We start from the raw sequence: 17,662 nt of genomic DNA, 5'->3' as shown, positions 1-17,662 counted from the left end.
CACTTAAAAAAGAGTAATTAGGAGAAGAAAGATTTCAGAAACAACAGAAAAGAAGCTGAAAAGTAAAGAGACATAGCAAGGTGTATACTGAAAACAACAACAAAGAAATTACAAATAAGTCTTATGAAGAAAACACTGACAGCTAAGATTACCAGAGGACATTTCTGAAATAAAACAGAAGAGGAAAAGCCAGATTACAAAACGATGAAAGAAACACAAAACAGAAAAGTGTAAAAGTGGCTGTATACACGGCTCAATAAAGATGAATGGGAGGCCAGAGAGTAGGTGATACAGAGAAAAGATGACAGAATTAAACAGGCTTTTAGATAATCTCTGAAAAACAGGAAAGATTAATAGAAAGAGATTAGAAATAAAAGAAAATGAAACATTCAGTTTGAGGCAATAGGCTAGCAGAAAAAAATCCCATCAGGTAAGCAGGTTTTCCTGTAAATAAAATAAAATTCACTGAACAATAAAAACACCAAAAGAATATTCAGAGACAAATATGTATTTGCAAGAGAGTGTGTTAATACATATGTTAAACTCAGGCACAAAGTTCAAATTTAGTATGAGAGTTCAGAGTTCCGGGGAGCTGTAAAAAGAAAAAGGGTAGAGGAAGAAAACTTCTACTATTTTTTACATAGAAGACAATTCTGGACTCAGCCACCCAGGTGCTCCTAGACCAGTAATTTGTAACTAGAAGTGATTAACCCCTTCCCCCCTCCTTAAGACATTTGGAAACGGGAGAAGGTGGTTTCTGGTGGCCATAACCCTGGAAGGGGCCCCACTAGCATTTAGTCAGCAGAATCCAAGGATGCTCAATGTCTTCCAAGGAAAAGCACAATCCAGCCCAAAATGCCAAGGGGGTCCCTGAGGAGAAACACTGTGAGTAGACAAGGAAGGCTGCTTATCCTGCATATTTTAGATTACAACAGGGTTGATTTTTAAATTCATTTCTTGTGATAAACTAATTTGATTCTAATAAAGGTCCTTGCATTCCAGCTTGGTTTATTTTAATTCAGAACTTAAAAACAGACCTGTTGTTTTAATAAGGGTATTTCAGTCATTCTAATGTTAAGACTTACTAATTACCCATTAACAAATGATAAAGTGTGGCTAAGAGAATGTCACCATGTTTAACAATAGCTAAAATACGCATTCCGGTTTTTTTGGTTTTTTTTTAATTTTTTTAACGTTTATTTATTTTTGAGACAGAGAGAGACAGAGCATGAACGGGGGAGGGTCAGAGAGAGGGAGACACAGAATCCGAAACAGGCTCCAGGCTCCGAGCTGTCAGCACAGAGCCAGACGCGGGGCTCGAACTCAGGGACCGCGAGATCATGACCTGAGCCAAAGTGGATGCTTAACCGAATGAGCCACCCAGGCGCCCCTGCATTCCGCTTTTGAAATAATATCTAGGGCAATGGTTAAGTTGAATCGATTTGCATTGTTTTTTACCACCAAATATGCCCATGCAATTTTTATACACCCAAAGTTTCCTAAGGCACAGCAATTTAAGCTTAAGTTTACTTAAAATTAAGACGGTGTATAAGGATTATAATGGCAATATACAGAAGTACTGCAATGATCTGGAACACAATAAATAATGAGTTCACAATGATTCTGGAAAGGATACTAGGGAAACCAACTATTATTTTGAAAAAAACACTAAAAATAAACTAGTAAACGTAAACAAGGGAAAAAAAAATTAAGCATTTACTCTACGTTCACTAGGTAACTTACCCCATTGGGTAAACAAAGAAATGATGTGGTAAGTTTCTCTTCAGAGATCTATTCCAATGGCTGCTAACATCACAACAAGAAAATCAGATCTTACAAATCTCCTGACAGAAAAGCACACTTATGAGGCAACTGTGTCAAAAAAATAAGAAAGAAAGAAAAGAAAGAAAGAAAGAAAGAAAGAAAGAAAGAAAGAAAGATCAAACTTGAATTGGATCAAGCCTCTTGACCTAACTCAAGACCTGAAGTTAGAGCAAATACTGAACCCAAAGAAAGCTTTAAACTACACCATACAAATTCAGTAAGTAAAATCCAGACTCTCAGAAACCCCACCCAGTTCTTTCATTAAATTGCAAAAATAAGAGAATGAGAATTAAGTGAAGAGTCCCTATCTCTCAAAAATGCACAGTGTAATACTTGTCTTTTAAAAATGCATATGAAATGATGTCTGAGATTTGCTTCAATGTAATATGGGAGGGTAAAATGAATGGGATTATAGATGAAACAAGACTGGCCAAGGGTTGGGAACTAATGAAAACTGGGTGAAGGCTAGCTACATCGGGATTCATCATACCAGGGTGTTTACTTTCTTATGTGCTTAAAATTGTCCATAATGAAAAGTTAATTAAAACAAACAAACAACAACAACAACAACAAAACTAAGAAACCTCTGCAGGAAGGGAAAGCGATCATTTGCAACATGTTTATTCTAGGGTTTAAAAAATAAGAAAATGAATGCTTGGCATAGTCCTCTAACGGATACTGGGATAATAAGCATCTGGGAAGATAGAAATATCTTTTAAAGGGGCGCCTGGGTGGCGCAGTCGGTTAAGCGTCCGACTTCAGCCAGGTCACAATCTCGCGGTCCGGGAGTTCGAGCCCCGCGTCGGGCTCTGGGCTGATGGCTCGGAGCCTGGAGCCTGTTTCCGATTCTGTGTCTCCCTCTCTCTCTGCCCCTCCCCCGTTCATGCTCTGTCTCTCTCTGTCCCAAAAATAAATAAACGTTGAAAAAAAAAATTAAAAAAAAAAAAAAAAAGAAATATCTTTTAAAATTGTAAACAGACACTGGTGTAAATAAAGAAAATGTAAAGGTATACTAATTAAAACTGTCACTCAATTCCACATGGAACACATGCATCTAAGTTCATGTTCAAACCCATCAAATGCCAGATTTTTCCTCACTGTGATAGCAAGTAAATTTACTACGAGCATATATATCACAAATCCAACAAATATTACCAATACCCTTAGAAACAAGTGTGTAACAAAAATAAAACCATAAAGCCAAGGCCTTATGGTGCCCTCTATATTTTGTTGTTGCTACTGTTTAAATTGAGAAGACTACAGAAAGCAATAGGAAGCCGTAAAAAATATGTAGCCACAATCTTCCAAGATCGATTCTCTTGGGGACCCTGAATAAATGGATTCTTGACCTACTAAAATTTAATGTGAAAAAATGATCCATTTGTAAAGGACCTATAAGATTGTAAATGGCAAAACGAACTACAAATAACCACTCTCAGAAAGGGAATGTATGTTGTTTATAAAAAGTGAGAGGCATGGATGTAAAGGGAGGATCATCATGATGATTTATAAGTAAAGGAAAATAAAATAAAAAGGTAACAAAATTCATGTTTCCCTAGGCCTTTCATTCAGACCAAAACATGTGGAGCTATACTCCCAAAAGCAATTTCAGACAAGAGATGTCTTTATTTTTCCCCAGACAAGCTAGAAGTTAAACAGAATGACAAAGTGTATTTGCTCTGGGACAGTGAAGCAGCGAAGAAACTTTGGAATGCTATAACTGGTCCAAATGCCTCCAAAGCAGGCAGGCTAAACCACAGACAATGAACATGGAAATATTGCAATTCCCTTCAGTATTGTTTGTTGCAAATAACCATTAAATTAAAATAATTACTATATACACCGAGGATCAAGAGGGGACTGAAATTTTTTTAAATGTAATGATCCTAGAAATTTTGCCTTACTGCTGTTATTTTTTAGATTAATCATATCCTATGACTACCACATCCAAAACAGGTGTTATAAATAAGGTTATGCTGTTTATCCACATATATAAAACCAATGAAGTGTCAACAGAGAAAACATGTCAAAACTTCAGAATTTAACTTTAATACTGCCTTTAGACAAAATGCAAGACACAGAATGATACATGAAACTCATTAGTTTCATTAATCTAAAATGAACTATATAAACCTAGCAGGTCACCCTGAGAACATCAGGTCTATTTTATTTTACTAATTGGACCGGCTCCTTTTCTAAAAAGACTCATAAGGGAAAAGCAAATCCCCATACTATCTGGGAAAAATTTCTGTATAAATTCACAAATTTAGGGAAAACAGTGATTAAATGAACTATAAAAAGACAAAATTAAAAGGAATCTAATATGAAGCCAAAGTTGTTAAAAAGTGAGATCTAGTGCCAGTATTAAAAAATAGTAAGTGCACATGCTGCTGAGAAATCAGTATTAAAATTCTCCTAAAATCCTATATGATTCAGACTTTTCTCCATAAAGCCAGAAATTCTTATCTGCAGAGGGATATTTTTCCAACTTCAAAGCAATTCATAAACATGGACTGCTTCACAATACCCTAGAGAAAAAAGGAGAGGTAGATTTGAAGATATTCCTTTGCTCACAGGAAAACCATACACAAAGAACTACATGGTAGAGAACAAAGATTTGCATTTTCCGTTATGATCATAGTCCCTGACCTTCTTTCTTACAGGGGAAGAGAATAGGGCAGGAGAGATGACAACTGGGGGAATGCTCCCTGAAAAGAAACTGCTTAAATGATTCAAAAAAAAAAAAAAAAAAGGGTAAGAAGAGTCTAGTACCCCAAAGCCAAAGAAGGAAACTCTTTTTTTTTTTTTTTTTTAATGTTTGTTTATTTTGAGAGAGAGTGAACATGTAAGCAGGGAAGGGAGGAGAGAGAATCCCAAGCCAGGTTCTGGCTCCATGTTGTCAGAGAAGAGCCCGATGCCAGGCTCAATATCATGAACCACGGGATCATGACCTGAGCAGAAATCAAGAGTCAGATGCTTAACCAACTGAGCCACTCAGGCTCCCCAAGGAAATTCTTTTCTTCTCCAACTCATCATCTGAACCTTATTTGCCAGGTTCTAAACCCTACATGAAGTGTATTCTTGGATCCTTCAAGAAACTATGAATAAATGGGACACACTTCAACTAAGCATGCACCTACAGACCCACAATCAGCTCGAATGTTTTTACCACATTTCTCAAGCAGCACTGTACAAAAGCAAAAGTGCTTACTTTTATATCAAAAAGTAAACCCAGATTTTTGCCCTGCATCTATTATATATATGCACTACATATGTGACATGTAGCAATTTTCTCAACCATTCTAAGATTTAGTTTTGAAATCTTAACAAGAATGATTCTTTATAGGCTTCTTTTGGAAATTGAACAAGTTACTGTATTAGTAGGCACTATGTTATGGAATCCAGGACAGTGTCAGGCTGGATGCCCAATTATCTCCTCTTTTGAAGTGAGAATGAAAGCCATCTATTCTTGGAAGTATACATCCTTTGCGGCAGAAAAACTAATTTCTCATTGAATATCCATATGCTCCCCCCACATTTTCCAGCCCCCTTGCAGTTAGTTGAGGCCATGTGATTAATTCATGTCTTCCTTCCAGACCAGAGCACTTAAAAGCTGGCACATGACCCTCTAGCTCTTTGCCCGGACACATGTTTCAAATGACAGAGCCACAAGATGCAAGCAGCACAAATCAGGAGTCCACACATGGAAGAGCTACCCAGGAGAGCTCCTGAACCTACAGTGGACTTCATATGAGCAAGAGAAATAAACCTTTATATGTTTATGGTTATAAGCCACCTAGATTTGTGAACAAAGCAAAATTTAATGTATCCTCTTATAGTCCAATTATACTCAAATGCTGCAGGACAAAATGCATACATAAAAATGGCAAGTTCTCTGTTTAATATTAAAGGACATCTTGTTTTCAGTATAATTTTGTATATTTAGAAAAAAGGAAATGATTAAAAGATAATATTTAATAATAAACTGGAAGAGGAATCCAACATACACAAACAACTTAAAAAGAAACTGATATTTATAGTTTCACCTTAAGGGGAAAGAATTCTAAAAATCAAGAGTCTAAATTTTTTTCTAGTTAAGCATACAAGTTATACAACATAAACAACAAAAAGCAATTATCCAAAAATAAAAAGTGAAAAACTAAAAACAACTATTAGGAAACAGGTAAGGAAAAGCAGACCAACTTTAAAACACTTTTTCACTGTAACTGGCTGTAGTCAATAGTCATTGTAATAGAGGTAGTATAGGACCACACAAGCTTGCCCACAATTCTGAAATCCCAAAGCCCTAAAAATCAAAGACTTTCAAAATAAGTTTGGAGAAAAATAATTTAGCAGCAACACCAAACATGAACTAACCTGAAACTATTTGTAGTTTCTACTTATCCCATTTAGTATAAATATTCATACATTTTTGGTGTAGAAATATGATGTGCTTGAAGATCCCACTGGGGATGTTACATAAGATACAGCAAACACATCATCATATTCCCTTTCTAAAATCTAAAATTTTCTGTACTCTGAAACACATCTGGCCCCAAGGGTTGGAAATAAAAGAATGTGGACTTAGAACAACAATAGAAGTGAATATTCTCTGTACTGTCTTAATGATGAAAATAAAAACCAAATCAAGAGCATGGCTTTCTAACCTGTTTGTAATTCAATATAAAACTGAATTTTGATGATTTTCCAAAGGTGTTTCTCCTTGATGCATTGTACTTCAATATTTCTGGTAGAACACAGATACAACAGCCTAAAGCTAGATCATGCAGGGGTATAATTAACTGGTAGAAGACAGAAAAGAAATAAAAATACCGCCGAAAGCATTTCTGGCCTCAACAGACCATAATTTAGCAGGTGTTCAAGGTAGCCATTCCTGTGGTTTCACATAAAAAACACACACATATGTCAAAAAATATACAATGAATGTAAACCACAGTACAGGAGGAGCAGAGGTAGAGCCATCAGCTCTAAGGAAGGTGCAGGACAATGTACTAAGCAGTCATTATTAATAAGACAGGAAAATGGTAAAAAGCAAACTATGCAACAACTCAGGAGGCAAGGTATCAGAATAAATGTCTACAGCAGGATTGCTCAACCTGAGCACTACTGACTTTTAGTCCAGATGATTCTTTGCTGTAGAGGGGTTGTTCTACACACTGTAGGACATTTAGCAGCATCTGTGACCTCTACTCACGAAGTATCAGTAGCAACTCCCTCTTTCCCCAGTTGTGAAAGCAAAAGTCTCCAGGCACTGCCAACTCTTCTTTAGGCTTTTTTTTTTGGAGGGGGGCAGAGGACTGGCAGGGAGGAGTAGGGAGGCAAAATTTACCCCTAATTGAGAATCATGGATCCAGAAGCAGAAGAAAGATTTGAAGTTTAAAGAGTTTCTTCTTCTAAAGGTACCTGGGTGGCTCAGTCAGTTAAGCATTCGACTTCAGCTCAGGTCATGATCTCAAGGTTCACAAGTTCAAGTCCCGTGTGTGGCTCTGGGCTGACAGCTCAGAGCCTGGAGCCTGCTTCAGATTCTGTCTCCCTCTCTCTCTGTCCTTCCCCCACTCACGCTCTGTCTTTCTCCGTCTCTTAAAAATGAATAAATAATAATAAAAAAAAAACTTAAAAAAGGTTTCTTCTTCCAGATTCTAATAAAATGCCAAATATACTTCCCTGTCAAAAGAAGGAAAAAAAATTCTATTTCTCTCGATCTGTTAAGTGGTTTTATCGTATGTTTTTAATCTCAGTTTTGCAGGGACGATGAGAATGGCAGGATCAAACTCCCCATTCTCAATCTGAATGCCCTTGCACTCTAAACAAGAAAGAGTTGCTGATTTTCCCATAGTTAAACATATCCATCTGTTGTTACAGCAACTCTTTCAAGGAGGGAATGAGATACCAATTGGTTAGCTATAGAAAGAGACAACAATTGGCAGTAAACGTCCTCACTGTTTTCACCTACTTTCTAACTATATTATCTGCTTTGAACATTATATGTCCCTAATAAAAATGTGACCTTTTGGGGGAAGAATAGTGTTTTCAATCACATCATTCTTTTGGAAAAAGTTTTTAGTCACAACAGCACTGGGTCTTCCTGCTGCACCGGCATATAAGAGAGAAAAAAATTAGGCTTACTATGATTATCAATTTCCTTTTATAATAGAAGCAGTAGCTAAATGCCTTTGAATAATATTAAAAATTCTAACTATGAAAAAAAGTAAAGAGTATGTGGGATTTTTAATTGATTTTCTCCAAAGTCACTATTTTGCCTGAAAGTTCTATTCCTGTTGGTCTGACAGATTTCGATTATCTATTAATTTAACAAATCTTCACATGCAAAACACTGTGGAAAGCAAGAGTTACAAAAATGTATAAGACCATCCTCCTTTCAAAGGAACACTTACTCTTACAGAAGGTAGACAAGCAAATAATCACAGTATATAGCATTAACATACTATAGTATTTCAGCTATGCTGGTTAGTATTAGCTTCAAGAAACATAAAATATCACTTAAAATTATGAGTAATGCCCAAGTTTCCAAAAAATCCTCATGATTTTTGAGAGACTGTGCTGATGCCAAAACTTAATAAATAACATCCACAGTGGGGTGGATAATAATGACCCCAGTGGGGTGGTAAGGAAAACAAACACCTTCAATCAGAGTAGCTGTGTATTTATCTGTTTTAGAAATCAAGCTTCCAAATAAGATTTAACTTTTATAAAAAAAAAAAAAAAAAAAGGAGTTCTAGGATTGTTTTTGAAGAGTTGAAAATAAAAGGAATTAACTGGATAAATGGGATACAATTTTGTTTTATAAAATAGGGAATCTTTACCTAGCACACACTAAAATCAACAATAACAAAAACCAAATGTATAAGTAAACAAGAAAAAAAGCTATCTATATGTGGGAGCTTTAAAATCAAGTAGTGTGTAAGCAACCAACTAAGCGATAGATATCACGTGTTGTTTTTATTATTACCTGCTTTCATATACCAATTACAAAAAGCTTCCAAAGTCACAGACAAGGAAAAAAAATTGCTGTTTAGGTAACTGGTAAACTACATCAATTCAGAATCTAATTTTCCAAATATTGATATAATTTCATTCTCACTTCAACTGTAAATTTTAATAACAATATTTAAAAGAGAAAAAATAACATCCTTATTTTAAAATTTTTCATTACCATTTACTACAGAGACAGAGCATTCTCTATGAATTATCATTAACTTTATGCATATTCCTTTAAATAGGATACACTATTTCCTCATCTTTGCCCAATATTCTTAGGTTTTCTTTTTTACTTAAGTTCCAAGGAACTCCTTTTAGTTATATACACATAAATTTTTGCTTATATGTTCTCAAATAAATAGCTGTTAAATTGATTAAAATAAAATTACTCCTATAGTAGGATGTTGATGCACTGGAGAGAATGCTAGCAAGAATGAGGGCATGTGGCTAAACTGCCTCTTTCCCTTTAATCATTCTGTGGCCACTTTACTGACCCAATTTACACCATTACCAAACTTTAAAACATATTAACATTTAATCCTCACAATAAACCTGTGGGAGGGGGGATTATTTTAATCTCCATTTTACATTTAAGAAAACTGAAAGAGAGGGGCGCCTGCGCAGCTCACAGTCGGTTAAGCGTCCGACTTCGGCTCAGGTCATGATCTCACAGCTTTTGAGTTCAAGTCCCGCATTGGGCTCTGTGCTGACAGCCCAGAGCCTGGAGCCTGCTTCAATTCTGTGTCTTCCTCTCTCTCTGCCCCTACCCTGCTTGTGCTGTCTCTCATAAATGAATAAATGTTAAAAAAAAATTTTTTCAATGTTTATTTTATTTTGGGGACAGAGAGAGACAGAGCATGAACAGGGGAGGGGCAGAGAGAGAGGGAGACACAGAATCGGAAACAGGCTCCAGGCTCCGAGCCATCAGCCCAGAGCCCGACGCGGGGCTCGAACTCAACGGACCGCGAGATCGTGACCTGGCTGAAGTCGGACGCTTAACCGACTGCGCCACCCAGGCGCCCCAAAAAAAAAAATTTTTAAAGAAAAAAGAAAACTGAAAGACAGAAATACATCCTAACTGATCTAAGATAACACAGCTAATAAGAGGCAGAGCAGGGACCGGACCCAAACCAATGCTTTAGAAACCTTAATATACAAACAATTCCCCTGGGAATCCTCCTGAAATTCAGTTTTTGACTCAGTACTTCTGCAGTGGGGGAGGCAAGATTCTGCATTTCTGACAATCTTACGTATGATGCAGACACTGCTGATCAGAAGATTCACCCTATGGGCGGCAAAGTTCTAAGCTACCCTAGAAAATGGTGGCAAGTGGTGGTAACCCTCAAAAGGAGGTAGAGTTCACCCACTGTTAGACAATGCGAGGCATAGGAGTAAATCGGGTTGCCAACTTCTGACTTAGAACTTAACTGCTTCTTTTATTAATTTTGTTTTTAAAAGAAGGACGTTAGCAAAATTACAAGTACTATAGTACTTTTCAGGTTTTGCAAGTGAACACATTATAATAAATACTTGCTACTATTACACCTCCCTCCAAATAAGGCTTTTCCCACATCTAAAAACTATTACAAATGCCCCTGAGTATCTACCTTTAACACAGATTCAATCTGAACATATTAAAGAATATTTTAAGAGCGTACATTTGTGCTTGCTCATAAATGGAAAGAATTAGAGGTGGAGTTAAAAATCCAGCAACTTCCTAAACTTCTGCCACTTGTAAAAGGGGTTACTGTGATCAGACAAGGGCACTCCCTGGGAAACAGATGGAAGGAACATAAACGTCTTAAGAGCACACTACTCAACAATTCTAGTCAATCACTTTCTCCAAAAACAGGAAAATGCCCAAACACAACCTCCCTCCGTTCTCACTGACATATCAACTATGTATACCATAATCTAGAATATAGTATGCAAACAATATAAACTAAAGCCACTATATAAATATTATATCCCTATGTTTTGAATGCTCTGGCCTAAGGCACTCCAACACCTAAAAACTGAAATGCCATCAAATCATTGGAAATAACATTTCATCAAACTTTTATACCATTAGGAAAAGAAATATCGTTACTATCGAAATATATTCAAATATGTTTAAAGCCACACACTTAATTCAACAGTTAAGTCTATCCTAAGATCACCTATGGTGTACACATGTTAGACACAGCTATATACTAAGGGAATATATAACATAACAAAAAAAGTATTTTATAAATAAAACACAGGAAGGGAGGAAGGGATCTAAGAGAAATCTTAGTCTCATTGGAGTAATTTTGGTTTTGCTGAGTTTTCTTGTATTTCAATCAACTTTTTCCTGAATGTACACAAATCTACTTTACATTTCTTCCCTGAGGAAAAATTAAATCCGTCAAATACTGACAAGCTTGTAAAAATTATTTTCGAAACCATAATGGAATTCTGATTAATTAACTACACATGAAAGTCCAACATCAAAGTCAGAAAAGTATTAGGTTTCATAGATTTCAGGCAATATGAATTCACACATTTTAGAATTTAATATAGAATCCCATTTTTAACTATAACAGAAATTAATAAATTTAACCTGTACAATCACTGTAAAGCTAAAATTCTCACCCATGCACCTGTGAAGTACAAGAACACCACAATCTGTCACATGTCAGACGTGAAGATACAAATACAATACAAATTCAGACTTAGCTGTCAAAATCCTGAAATGCCTCCACTAAACACTCAATATTCCAAATTCCTGCTCAAGGACAGGACTAGATCATATTCCACCCCCCAAAAAGCTGAAGACACTTAAAATAAAAGACACAAAAGGATCTATTTTGCACATCGGGCGCCTGAATAAGAACGTCCCCAAACTAGTAAGACACAACTTCTGCCAGTTCCCAGTTACGACTCATCATCTTCTGTTTGCTTTCTCTTTAGTCACACAGCCACAAATAAACTCATATATTAAAGAACTAGAGAACTGAAATATATAATTTGCATACTTTACAACCATCCCAAGTTGTGACAAGGGAAAGTGTAGATGAGGTATTCCAGGTTATTGTTTGCAAGCCCACACGTTTGTTCGCTATTTCACTGATCACTAAAGGTGAAGCATTTCATGGACTGAAACAACATATGGTATATAGAGAGAAAAATAAACAAGTTAAACTTTCTGCCTCCTAGAAACATTCTACTTCCTCTAAAATAATCCTCAGTGACCTTGTGGAACCATTCCCGGGTTAAACATGTAAAGCATACTTCTTCAGCAACTGCAACATTACACTACTGCTCCAAGGGCATTCAACACATTCTCTACTGGGTTCTCTAGACTTAGGCACGTATGCTAGTTTGTGAAACCTTTAAAAATGTTTGACATTACATGCAATTTTAAAACATTTAAGAGTTCTGAATTGATATATCTTTGTATCTTTTATAATGAGAAATATTAGAACACCCTCTGCAAGTTAAGTAATTCTTCAGAGAGCAAATTTAACCTGACCTCGCTAAATCGCTACAGATTTGACAAACCATTGAGAAAGGGGGAAGGATTTATTTATTCTCTAAAGCAGCACTGTTCCATAGAAATATAATGCATGCCACATACATAATTTTAAATTTTCTAACCACATTAAAATGGTAAAAAAGTAAAATTTTAAAACATTCCATAAAACTTATCATATCCAACATATTATCATTTAAACACGTAACAGATACTTCTAAAACCCAGTAAGGTATTTTACATTCTCTGCTTCATACAAAGTTTTCCAAAATCCGATGTGTGTTTTACACTTACAGCACATCTCATGTTGGACAACAATTAAAGCGGTCACTAGCCACAAGTGGCTAGTGGCTGCATTACTGGACAGCACAGCTCTTAATACTTTGAGATCTGACGTACCACTACCTGTTTAAAATTAGTTTACATTCATGTTTACCTTTTGAGCTGACATAGCTAATTACAAATATGAGCAAAACTGTTAATTCACTGAATAAATCAGAAGATCACCTTATCTAAGGATCTGGTTAATACACACAAGAGGCAACTGAATTATACCCAATTATATCTCAAGCAGACTTCGGAGATAGGTCAGATCATCACAAGTGAACACAACTTGTAACAAAAATATAGGTAAGACAAGAAAACATTTTCGTATCAGACCATAACACTGCCTGATTTCTAGCTGCCACTCTCACCCTGGAGCACATATCTCTATGCAAATTATCTACACAACTGTCCTTTCTAACTCTGATGTATTTTGGAAGCCATATAGTCACTGGTGAAAAACAAAGCACTAGGTAAGACAAACTGAAAAAACGTTTAACGAAAAAAATTATCAACCAGTCACTTTTAATGCACCATATGCCAACTGACAATCTTAAATTATCCTACAAGAGTTTCACTGAAATGAGTTCTTCCTACAAATTCCAATTCATATACTGCTTTTCACACATGTATTTCAAGGACCAAAATTACCAAGAATTTTCCCAAGTAATTAAGACATTCGGTTAAAATGTAAATAATTCCAACAATGCATTCTCCAGAAAATAACTAGAAGCATTAGCTTAGCACATAAAATTTGTCCTTAAGGCACATTACTGAATAAATCAAACAGAAACTATACCCTTGTTTACTGCATTTACATTTTGTAACACCACATTCAGCAATTTCTAAATTTGGAAGGTCAGTTCAGATTGCACACAAGCAGTAACTTTAAAGCTTAGCAAAATTTTCGAAGTTTCTGCAATATAGTTCTGAATAAACACTCTACAGCAATGTTACAACAGAACAAAATCAGCACCATTCACACTAATCTCAGTAAGAAGCACAAAATCAGTATATTCATAAATTCCAAATGTATGATACATGCTAAAGAGTATTTTCCCCCAAACTTGTTTAATTCACCTTAGACAATTTTTGTTTCATGCACTTGCAAAGCTGAGAAGCAGCAAACATAGCTTCTTCTGCAGCACACATATCCCAAGCCGATACATTAATCTCTTGTTATTTTTGCACATTTTGAAATCAAAACAAAATTTGTTTCTTACCTGCAGTTAGGAGGAGGATCGAGAGTTATTTCAGCTAGCTCCTTCTGAATTCTGTTAGTGAAATGAGAACAGACAAAAAGGATTTGAGATAGTCTACAGAATAACCGGGGAATTACACTGCCCTCTACCACCATGCAGTTAAATGCAAGGCTCGCTTTGCCTTCAGTAATGCTAACATGGCTGCTTCCTCTTTGTTCTCAGAGGCATAACCCAAATCCCTTAACAGAAACTTTGCAGCTTTTTTTCTCACTTGCTACTGTAAATAAGTATGACATTCACACCAGATCTTAGAAATAGTCCTCTACTAGTACTCAATAAAGGCTATAAAATCTATTTTAAAACACTTTTTACCAAAGAAATTCTCTTTTCAAGCTTATATGCAAATGAGACAAGAAGGGAGGAGGGAAAGCACTAGAATTTTTGACAATGACTTTAAGTCACTTTTACAGAGGTAAGAATTAGCAAGCTATTACATGAGCACAGTAACAGTTTGGACAATATTTTGTGTCAAAAAAAAGTTTAAAATTTACAAACATCTTGACCAGTGAAAAACTTCTAAAGGACTCTGACCTTACTTAACCAATTCTGTTTTCCCTAATCTTAAGTACAGCACTAAAATTGAATACATTTGGGGGAAAAGAAATAATAAGATATATAGCCTTGAGTTAAGAGGAGGGGGAAAACAGTTCTCTGATTTTATTCAAATGTAAAATGCTTTCAAAACTTAAGATGTGTATTATATGTCCCTCAACAGGATTACAGCAAATTGAGGATTCTAAATTATTTAAAAGACTGCTATTATTTAATAAAATATTCTCAAGTTATTGATACTTGATTATTGATATAGTAGAGGTGAAAACCCACAGAAAAATAAGAGTTCTTCTAAATCACTTAGAGAACTCAATATTTGAACAGGTTTTATACTTCTTTTTCCTTTCGTTGTGATCAATAAAAATCAACAAAACGTCAATACTGGCTAATACTACAAACATTTATGACGTACAACTAATAGAATGCATGGATATTCCCCTCCCTATTGCTACCAATGGAGTCCCATTGACATAATCTTTTTTTTGCCATCAAAGATAATATAAACCAACAGGAAACAAATGACCTTTCAAATATACCCAACAAAATGTTTCTTCTGCTGTTGAGTAATAACATGTCAAACATATCCACAAGTTTTAGAGTGAAGAGTCACCAGCACAATGAAAGTTTTCAATAGCCAACTGCCACCCAAAATTGTAAATGGCTATGTTTCAGTTTTATTTACACTCACAATAATATAGAGGCATAACCATAAGTTAACTACAAAAGTAATAACCTGGGATGCAATGACTTAGTCACATTTGTAAAACTGAAAGCAAATTGGGAGCACAATTTTAAATCTGCTCTCAAATGTTGTTAAGGCCTTGAATTTACAAATTTTCTAGCAACCATAATTATTTCTAATCATTAAGTTTCATGAAGAGTGGCGCTGCTGATCTCTAGAAGTGTCAATTTCAATGAAGAAGAGTATGACTCATAAAAAGGAACATCCTCAATGTACCAGCTAATTTGGGCTCACCAAATTTTCCTTGCCAACTCCTAAAACAATCTGTCAAAACGTTGGTCCAATCTCTCCTCAAGGACACTTCTTTACTGAAGTTACCAAAGTAGAGAGTAAGTTTGCTGAAAAGTACAATTACAATTCTAGGGAGGTGGCTTATATGCCACCTAAAGAATGACAACTCATTTGAGTGCAAATAAAAGTGATCACGAAGTAAATATTTTTGAACTGCTGCTACAGATGTAAAACCAACAAAAGCGTCCAACCATTTGGAAGACAACCTGAGAATGTGCTTAATCCTTTTACACATTACCTTTTAGCACTAGTGGATAACTTAGCAGTGGTTTTGCTAGAGAGTTTGGTGTTTTTCTTCTGCTGGGTGGCAGAAGGTTTTCTTTCTTCTTGTTCTTCAGGCTCTGGAGCGGCTGGGTCTCGCTGGTCCGCATCTGAACTACCACTGCTGGTGCTGGGGCTCTCATCATCGGACCTTTGCCTATCACTGGACATCTTGGTGAAGTTATTTCTTGGAAAACTTTTAAAGAGAAAAGGAGGAGAGAAGGGAAATGTTAAGTCCAAGAAATAGACCAGGAGCATTTTCTTCTCTCAATATTCACCTAAAATTGTCATTTTAATGAAAACACTTCAAAGTGCTCACACTTATCTCATCACACAGCAAGGTTACAGGGGAGGTGATGTGTCTCACAACGCCAGCGTTCAAGGATTTACCGAACTCAAGTTAGAAAACCCACTCACATTTTTTTCCATCTCTTGGACAATCTATCAATTGTCTACTTTCTCAGAAGGCATGAAGCAGATTTGCCAGGGAACTTAGGCAACGAGCATTAATAACATATGACACACTGTAAATAACAGATCTCGCTGAAAAATGTTAAAAAGTCACTAATAACGTCTAAATATTTACACACTGACATTGGTCAAAGCTACCAAATTCCCTTTCCGAGAGGAAAACATACCCTGTTAATCGCCCATATGCTTATTTAAGGTGGCGATTCCTTCTCTGTGCACGTAAGCCTTTAAATACAACACTTAGGAATTTAAAAATCAACTAACAAGCTGCTCTAGCCGTTTCCACGGCCAGCAGCGAAGATTCATCCGGCCAAGACCGAGCTGCCACCCTGGGAAAAGCAGAATCCAAACTGCACCTTCTGCAAAGCTCCCAATGCCATCAAGGTTCCTCGCTCAATTTTTACATCACGCACCGACATTTTGTCCAAAATAACGAAAAAAAAAATCAGAGGCAAAACAAACAAACAAAGCCCCAAGAAGTGCAACAAATTTCCGCGCCCGCGGAGGCGAGCCGCGGCCGGCGGCGGCGGCCACGCAGCTCCGCGGCCCTTTGTGGGGAGGGCCGCGCGGGGGCCGCGGGCAGCGCTCGCCGCGCCGGGCGCCAAGTGATGCGAGCAGCCCGGCCGGCCCCGCCGCGGCTCGCGGACACCGGCGGCGCGGGCGCCCGGCGCGAACAAAGCTGCCCGCCCCCGCCCCCTCCCCCACCGCCGCCGCCGCCGCCCCGGCCGCCCCCCACGCGGCCCCCCGGCCCCGCCGCCTTACCTCGGCCGCCCGCCCGGCCCGCTCGCACGCCGCTACGGTGTGGGGGAGGGAGAGAGAAAAAAACCCTTCCTTAAGGAAATGGAGGCAGCTGGGGGGGGGAAAGGGGGGGGAGGGAAAAAAAGAAGCCGAGGAGGCTCTGGCCGGGGAGTGTGGAACATTGAAAGTCGGAGGGGGTTGTGCAGTGCCGGGCTCCGGCCGGAGGGTGGCGCCGCCCAGCGCCTTCGGAAAAAAGGGGGGGGGGGGTAGGAGCTCGGCTGGGCGAGGGCGCGAGCTCCCGGCGAGGCGGAGGGGACGCGGGAGACCCCCGCGCGCTGTGGCCTCGCGCCGCCGCCGCCCGGCTCGGCTCCTCCCGGCCGCGCAGTCAGCAAGTTCCGAGGCGAGCGCGGGGTGGGGGGAGGGGCGGGCGCGGCGGCGGCGCGCGTGCTCGCTGCTTGCCTGGCGGAGGGACGCGCGCCCCCGACGCCCGGCGGGCGCGAGCTCTTCCTGCGCGCTCCCGCGCGCTCTCTCCGCGCCTCCCTTCACCCGGGGGGCGCACGCGTCCGCCCGCGCGCGGCCAGGACAAAGAGCGCGGCGGGGACCCAGCGGGCTGGCCCCTGCCGCCCTTGGCCGTGGAGCCCGTGCCAGAGAGGGCGGGGGCGCGGGCGCCGTCTCGCGGGGCCG

At 38.4% G+C, this 17,662-nt stretch overlaps 1 protein-coding gene across 1 annotated transcript in view; it reads right to left on the bottom strand.

The window, feature by feature from the left end:
* UBE2E3 (ubiquitin conjugating enzyme E2 E3) overlaps positions 1-17,356 on the bottom strand; it is a 92,999-nt gene extending 75,643 nt beyond the window's left edge. Inside the window, 3 exon segments of the mRNA XM_043577205.1 lie at positions 13,885-13,935; positions 15,747-15,965; positions 17,003-17,356. Coding sequence (XP_043433140.1) covers positions 13,885-13,935; positions 15,747-15,940 — 245 coding nt within the window. The 5' untranslated portion in view covers positions 15,941-15,965; positions 17,003-17,356.
* Between the last annotated feature and the right edge of the window lie 306 nt (positions 17,357-17,662).

Source organism: Prionailurus bengalensis, chromosome C1 (assembly GCF_016509475.1).
Source record: "Prionailurus bengalensis isolate Pbe53 chromosome C1, Fcat_Pben_1.1_paternal_pri, whole genome shotgun sequence".
In the NCBI taxonomy this organism is placed as follows: domain Eukaryota; kingdom Metazoa; phylum Chordata; class Mammalia; order Carnivora; family Felidae; genus Prionailurus; species Prionailurus bengalensis.
The sequence above is the reverse complement of the archived record's forward strand: the minus strand, read 5'-3'. Positions and strand labels throughout refer to the sequence as shown.